This window comes from Mus caroli, chromosome 2 (assembly GCF_900094665.2).
Source record: "Mus caroli chromosome 2, CAROLI_EIJ_v1.1, whole genome shotgun sequence".
Taxonomy (NCBI): domain Eukaryota; kingdom Metazoa; phylum Chordata; class Mammalia; order Rodentia; family Muridae; genus Mus; species Mus caroli.
In genome coordinates, this window is record NC_034571.1 from 88,153,971 (window position 1) to 88,161,934 (window position 7,964).

Below are 7,964 nucleotides of genomic sequence, written 5' to 3' on the forward strand. Positions count from 1 at the left end.
GAAAGGAAAGGGAAAGGAAAGGGGAAAGGAAAGGGGAAAGGAAAGGGGAAAGGAAAGGGGAAAGGAAAGGGGAAAGGAAAGGGGAAAGGAAAGGGGAAAGGAAAGAGGAAAGGAAAGAGGAAAGGAAAGAGGAAAGGAAAGAGGAAAGGAAAGAGGAAAGGAAAGGAAAGACAAGGCACTATAACTGGACAACAGGATGCCGGAAGACAAGACACATGGCAGACACGAAAGAAACAAACACCGAGTCTCAGAACTTCGCATGGCAGAGCCAGCTAGGAACTAAATATCCTTCTCAAACCTAAAAATGATCAGACCTTTCCATTTTGAACAAGGTTCTACCTGTGGCACCTAATCTTGTTAATGTGCCCTTCTCTAGATTCACTTGGTCCCTCCCCGCTTCCCCATCTTCCTTCTGGTCCAGCCAAGTAAGGAGCAAGGGAAAGCCAACTCCAGGGCAGTTTCAGCATTAGGCTGACAATAGTCGGCACACAGTTGTTTACTTTGTCTTCTTTCTTTTCCAAGGTGTGTGTGTGTGTGTGTGTTATGCATGTACTTGTTAGATGGCTCTGTTTTCAGGAGTCTTTCTTTGATTACTCTCCACCTTTATTATTTTAGGACATTAAAAAATTTTCTATTTTTGGGACTTGTTGAGCCCGAAGCTGGCCAACAGGCTTCAGGAAACCTGCTTGTTTTTCCCCCCTTCTCCAGAGCTGGAGTTGGAGGCATATGCACAGCTTCTCTTCACACTGACTGGGCTCTCTCTCCAGCCTGGACACATTCTTAAGGCAAAGGCTGTGGCTCTATGAGTCTGTGTCTTCATTTATCTTCATTTAGGATCTGAAGTCCTCCCAAGCACACAGCTAACTAAACGTGTACAGTATAGCTTTGCTGCTTGCCGTTCTCTACTTGCAGACTATCAGTCTTTCCATAAAAGCCTCCTGATTAACTCAGGGGTTACAAGAATTCTTTGAGTGACTACTAATCCTACAAAGAACCTGCCTTTAACATATGGAATGTGTATGTTAATATTTACAGGGGGGAAAAAAAGGGAAAACTGAAAGTACACCCCCCCCCCATCTAGTAATTTATCTGAATGTATCCTAGAAGATGTTTAGGTACCTGTGATACAACCATGTAAACACCAGACCCTGATTTCACAGAGGGATGTGGGCAGAGTATTGATGATAGACTATTTCTGCAATGAGGCTTAGATAAGGTCATATGTAAGCAATGTTCTCACACAAGGGATGGAAGCTAGCCCAGAGATATCTGATTGCAGACCCTTGTAAACTGAGCAACAGCTGAGTGTGGAAATCAAAGCAGCATGGGTCATACAACTCAAGAGTTTTACTCTGAAGACATGAGAAGCTTTGGTGGAGTTTTAAGCAGGGAAGTGAAATGACTGGAGTTTGCTTTATCAACTCTGGCTACAGTGAACAGACACTATCTTATCAGCAAAGATAGCAGTAGTGGGGTGTTGTAGTTAGTGAATCTATTGCTGTGTTAAACACCATGGCTATAAGTAACTCGGGGAGTAAAGGGTTTATTTCAGCTTACAGTTATAGTCGGTTCATTATCTGGGGAAGTTAGGATAGGAAACCCAACAGTGCAGGAACCTGAAGTCAAGAACTGACGCATAAGCCATGGAAGAACACTGCCTATTGGCTTGCTTCTCATCATTTGCTCAGCCCTCCTCCCTGACCCCATCAATCTAGAAAATGCCCTACAGGCCAATCTGGTGGGGGTGTTTTCTCAACTGAGGCTCCTTCTTCCCAAATGACTCTACAGGAGTCACATGGAAAGCTGATTATCTAGCACAGGAGGCCAAATAGAGAGATGGTCCAAAGTAGGATACAATGGCAGTAGTGTCATGAGATGTAGCCAGACTGGACATATCTTCAGAATAGACTTGATTTAGTACTCTGTGATCTGACAGACTGCAGACCTTTTGCCTTGGAGTTATATAAGCCTGGATCAGTAAATTTCCCTACACTTTCCCCACCTGCTGAGATGTACAGCACCATCGCTATAGGGGGTCATTGTACTCATGTTTTCTTGTTCACTGCCTGCTTTTCTTGCTACCATATTCCCAACTACCATACCCAATACTACACTCTACATACTTCCTGACTGGAGATATGTGAAACATAATACACAGGCCTCTCATTTAGGGTCCACTGATTGGTAGTGTGTTTAAATATCTGTGTGCCTTGAGTCAGGGATCTTGAGTCTTTTGTTGTCCCACTCCTGACAAATGGAGATACACCTTAATTTTTATTTTCCAGTCTGGGACATGGGGTCAGGTTAGCATCAAGCTCAAACTCGGTAACAGTGAGTGAGCATGGGGCATACTGTAGGGGTTCCATAAATGCACACTGCTTCTGTTTTTCATCGATCTTCTCTATACGTACTATCACTTCCCAGTTTCTGATGCCTTTATATATGTCACATTAGTCACCTCATTTGCCTTCAGGAGTCAAAAATTAAGGAGCAAAGCCACAGAGAAATCTTGCACAGGTCAGATGACCACTGAGGGGTGAGAACAGAACTCATAATCTTGGTCTGGTGACACTGAGCTTAGGGTCTGTTCCTCACTATCTCTAAGCACACAGGCAATGAGGTCTGCACAAAACAAGACTGGACAAAGGGAGAACTTACGGACGTCTCCATGCTTTCACCTGGACTAAAATCCAGATAGGCTATCTCTTCGTTTGGCAAGTTTGTGAAGCAAGCATATAGGGTTAACACATAAATCATATATATTATATAGGGTTAACATATAAATTTAACAACTTAAGGAAAACTGTCTAAGGAAGTAAGATATTTGCAATGTTTTAAGGGGTCTCCCCACTGATGGCTTACTAGTGCAACAGAAAGAGACTCCTGTCTTCCCATGTGATAACCTAAGAAGGATTCAGCAGTATATCCTTCCTGTTGTGGGCATAAAAGCATAACCCGAATCTAACTACAAGCAAGTGTCAGATAAGCCCTAAATGAGGTATGCTCAAGACAGAAGAGTGGGGAGGAGGGCTGTGCTCTTCCAAAATGTCAGTGGCATAAAAGAGTCCAGAGAGAAAGAAACACAAGAAAGAGGAGAATGGAATACCGGATTCTAGACCAAATGCTTTTCTGGAGAATCAAACATTACTGTAAAGATGGCTGGGAACATAGCTCAGTGGCAGAGCACTGGTCTAGTATTTGCCTAGGGGTGCTACAGTCAACCACCAGCACCAGAAAACAAAAGGAAACTGAAAAGAGTGTTACAGGGTGTGGTGAAGCGTGCTGGAAATTCCAGCATTCCAGAGGCAAAGGCAGGAGGACTGAGTTCAAGGCCAGCCTGGGCTACATAGTGAGCCCTTGTGTCAACAAACAAACAAACAAACAAAACAAAAACAACCCCTCCAAAACCAACCAACCAAAATGAAAAAGAATAAACAAGAGAAGAGGTAAAACAGTGAACAGATCATCAATAACTTTACACCAGCATTCAACCTCACATTTAGTGTGGTTGTAGTAATCAAGAACTTAACCTTTCAGATGTGCACTAAGAATCTGAGGCAAAGCGAAAGAACACACCCAACTTCCTCTCTAAGGCCCCTCTAATGGCTCTAGGTGGAGTCAGACAATAACAAAGGGGAAAGCTGGGCAAACTGACAAGGCTGCTCTTCTTGGTACTGTCTCTATGGCTACAACTGGCTTTGTTTGTTTTCTTTTTAGCTTTTTGACACAAGGTTTCTCTGTGTAGCCCTGGCTGTCCTGAAACTTGCTTATAGACCAGGCTGGCCTTGAACTCAGAGATCAGCCCGCCTCTGCCTCCCAAGTGCTGGAGTTAATTATTTAAGCGTGTACAACCACTGCCCGGCTAGCTTTAAAATTATCTCTAAATAAAAATGACTTAGGAAGGAAACCAAGAGGACTTCGGGAGCTGAGGTGGCTCTGGCTATTCCTCACTCACTCAGCATTTACTAGTGAGCACAGGGCAGACCAGGGCCTATCTCCTCACTTAGATTTCATGTGAGTTTTGTTCTTTGAAGGATGTATGCATAAGTTCCTTTTGCTCCTCCCCATCGGTCTTCAGTTGTAGAAAGAGAGGGAGGAGGGGGAGAACATTAGCAACACTGAGGTAGCAAACAGCTTTGCTCGGGAACACATTGCCACCTGGGAGTGCTGGTGTATGGCTTTTACCCAGCAGGCAGAAGGCAGAGGCAGGTGCTTTGTAAGTTCAAGGCCAGCCTGGTCAATACTGTAATACACTCTCAAGAAAAGAAACAAACAAAAAACCACTTGGTGAGCAGGCCTAGCAACAGACAGAGGCATGTGAGGCTCAGGGAAGAAGGAAAATCGTAATCCAAGTGTCTAAGGCCTGAGATAGGGACTCAGGGAAGATGAACTGGAACCTGAGCCTTTTGTCCAGAGCTCAGGGACAAAAGGAGCTTGGAGGCAATGTGAGACAGTCCTGAAGAGGTGATGTGGGGTGGTTTCTAGTCATATCAGATTCCTATCAGGCAGAGAATCCAAGGCAACTAGCTTTGAGGAAACAGGCATTAAAATGAGAGTCATGGGCACTTCACAGGGCAGAGCACACAGAGGACAATCCACAGTCCGCTCTAGCCTCAACATAAATAAGTAGCAAGAGCACTGATGCCTTGTGGGGTCTGATTTCAAAACTAAGCTTCAGGTATGCCACCTGAGGCCAGTGAGAGAAGCCAGCAGTACCGAGCTGCGTGTTAACGAGGTTACTTGATCTGTGTGTTAATGAGATGACCCAAGAAACATGGGATGGAATAGAAGGTGGAGCAAGGCGCTCAATCCCTCAGTCCATAACCCAGAAGACAGAAACACCACCCAGAGAAAAGCAGCTACGTTTCAGCTTAACCTGGGCTCTCTGCTCTACTCAGTACCCTGGGATTTATTTTCAGAGTGCGACAGCCACGTTTGTCTTCATAAATATGAATTTTCCTTTTCTTGGTAATTCATTCTAAGTTTAGACCTCAAGTGAATCTTAGTAATAAAGACAATGATGGATGAAATTAAATAATTTAAAATTTACGGATGTAAACGGGACAAGCTCATCAAAATAATGTATTTCAGAAGGCAAATACTAATGTGCTGTGGGGTGGTTTCTAGTCATATCAGGTTAATATCAGGCAGAGAATCCAAGGAAACTACCTTTGAGGAAACAGGCTGTGCAAATGAGAGAAGGGACAGGCTTGGACACTACCAGGACTGCTGTCTGTGTTCACACAGCACCGCTAGCTACATCATGGCACTGAAACACAGGCAGTTTCCAGCCAAAGCCTCCCGGGTACCCTCCAGTGGACTTTTAGAGTGCCCGCTGAGCCGCACTGGGGCATAATAACAGATTTACCAGAAAGACAACAGTGTAACACTGAGTGGCACAGGAGCCTTACCTCCTACCAGTGTTACTTGGCTTCCTTGTTACCAAAATCCAATCTAAGGGGGATTCCTGGTATCATAGGCATAAAATACAAGATTCTACAAAACCCTGTCTCCCCACATGTAGCCTATATATACAGGGAGCTGAAAATTAAACAGTATCAAGTAAGTGGTCAGTAGATACTCCTAGGAAGTAAGCAAAGGAAAGGGCTTGGAAGAAGCAGGCTTTTCGTGGACCCTAAAGATGAGGGAACACTTACCTTACCCTTCCTTGTGATAAGTGACTTAGCTCCAATACTATTTAAAATGAAAAGACTTAGAATATACAGCTAGATAACCCTTAGCCCCATCTTGATTATCTACATGTATAAACTAGAGTGGTCACGAACAGCCTGGTACTTTTGGCTTCATTATTTCCTGAGCACAGTGACTTCAGTAGCCTAGGGATAGGAGCAAGTGGTCTAATAGCAAACGGACCTAGATTTGAGTCTCAGATCAGCCTGGGAAAATGGGTTAACTGTCTGAACCCTAATCCCCACATTGTGCCAAAAGAGCCTAAGATACTACACTAAGTGACCTGATCACAGACCAAACATTGAATGATTCTATTCACGGGATGGACTAAGAACAGGTAACTGTGGGGAGACAGAAAACAGAATGGTCATTGCCAGGGGCTGGGGAAAGAGAAGGGAAAGTTAGCATTTATTGGTGCTCAGCTTCAGTTTGGGGAGGTGAAGGAAACTCCCAGAAGAATGGTGGCAGTGACTGTGCAATGGTGAGTACACTCATGCCCCTGAGCTGCATGCAGATAATTGACAACCTAAGTTCTGTGTTGTGTATTTTTCTACCACAATTTTAAAGAGTCAGACTGTCTTAAAATAAACTATGAGCATTTACAATAATGATGCTTCAACTGTTTACATTTAGTTCTAGTTCAGGTAACCTAGTTAAAAATTAGAGAGGCTAATTTTTTAAAAATCTAGACCTAAGAGCATGAGGGAAAAGAAACCATGTCTCTAAGGGAGTGCTCACGTCACAATCGCTTACTGAGGAATGTGATTTTCTTTCGTTGCCAAGACAGCGACTGTTGCTGTGGAAACCACACAAAACCAGGGATACTTAACTGAAACAAACTCCACTTACCTGCACAAAGATGCCCTTGCTCTTATACTCCTCATGGAGGCACTGAGAGAAGAAATCTACAAAGGCCTGGGAGGGAGGTGGGGGTGAGAAAGAAAATACATCTATTACATCAGTCTGCCTAGAGTGTAGCCATGGAAACAACAAAATAATAAATTAACCATTTAACACTACTGTTTCTAGTCATTCCTTTCACTTCAAATGCAGAAGAGATAAAAACACTTTAAAACCTCAGGAGGTTTTTCTGCTACAAATGACATTATCTTACCAAAAATAACATTTGCCAATTTTTGACTTAATGAGAAAAGCCTCCTCCAAATTATTTTCCAAAGGAAAGAAAAAAAATTCTTTTATTATGTAACAAAGGATTTAATTCCACTTTCTATTTGCCACTCCAAGAGAGACCCAGAGTGAATTCTGTGCAGCTCTGTTTTGCTGCTGGGTCCTGTGAGCTGGGTCTGAGAAGTGAGGGTGAGAGTCCATCTGATATCGAAACTGTAAACCGCCTGGAAACCATGCAGCTTTGTATCAGGCTTAAAAGGCCAAGTTCAATGACACCCCAATGGAAGGTCTCCACTGGCAGGACCTCCATCGAGATTTCCAGATACTGGAATTCTAACACAAGATGTTGATTAAACATGCTGACAGTATGTTTCAGCCACTAAGAAAGCAGGTAGATCAGAGGGCTGTGGGGTTGTGCAGGACTCAGAAGACAGTAAGTACTGAGTTTTCTCAGTGAAAAGTTGTATTTTACACTTTTCCTTCTCTGACATACTATATGATCCTATTATGTATTATGATTTACTTATTTTTCCGTAAAGGCTTGCTTAATTTCAATAACTAAAATGGTCATTCCCCAGAAATATTTCCATTACTCAGTGAAGTAACTGAACTTGGAGTGACTGGCCCACAGACAAGAGAAGATTCAGTCTGAATTACTATCCTAGCAGTAAGGTGAAGATGTGAATAACGGTGTTGTATGATGACATAGAGTTCTGGGAAATTCCTGTCACACTCTAGACATGACAGTGTTCGGGAATTCTAGATAAGGTGGCAGACATTCACTCTCCATAGATCTCTTTCCTGTCTACTGAGCATGGCTGTGGTACTGCCAGGATGTACTTCCTGGCTATGTGAAGGCCATGTTCATGTTGCTGACAGTCCCACCTTAGGTTCATTAGTATCAGATTCTAACCAACTCGGTGGACTGGCTGAGGCTAGGTCTCTATGGAAAGCATTAGTGTCCCTGTTAAAATCAATAAACTACCAGGGATCAAAAATCAGACTATCAGTGGCTGTGACACACTGGCACTCCACTTGTAAATCTATTTCCATCTGTGACACTTCAGAATCCCATGTGGGTCACCTACCTGCCCCCTCAGTTGGCTACAAACTACCAAGCATAGCATTTCAACAAAGTTAACACC

The 7,964-nt window shown here is 43.4% G+C and overlaps 1 protein-coding gene across 1 annotated transcript in view; it reads right to left on the reverse strand.

The window, feature by feature from the left end:
- The window catches only part of Hsd17b12 (hydroxysteroid 17-beta dehydrogenase 12), a 127,052-nt gene that overhangs the window by 4,617 nt on the left and 114,471 nt on the right, over nt 1-7,964 (reverse strand). Inside the window, exon 9 of the mRNA XM_029468199.1 lies at nt 6,541-6,606. Within this exon, the coding sequence (XP_029324059.1) occupies nt 6,541-6,606 (66 nt within the window). The remainder of the gene's footprint in view (nt 1-6,540; nt 6,607-7,964) is intronic.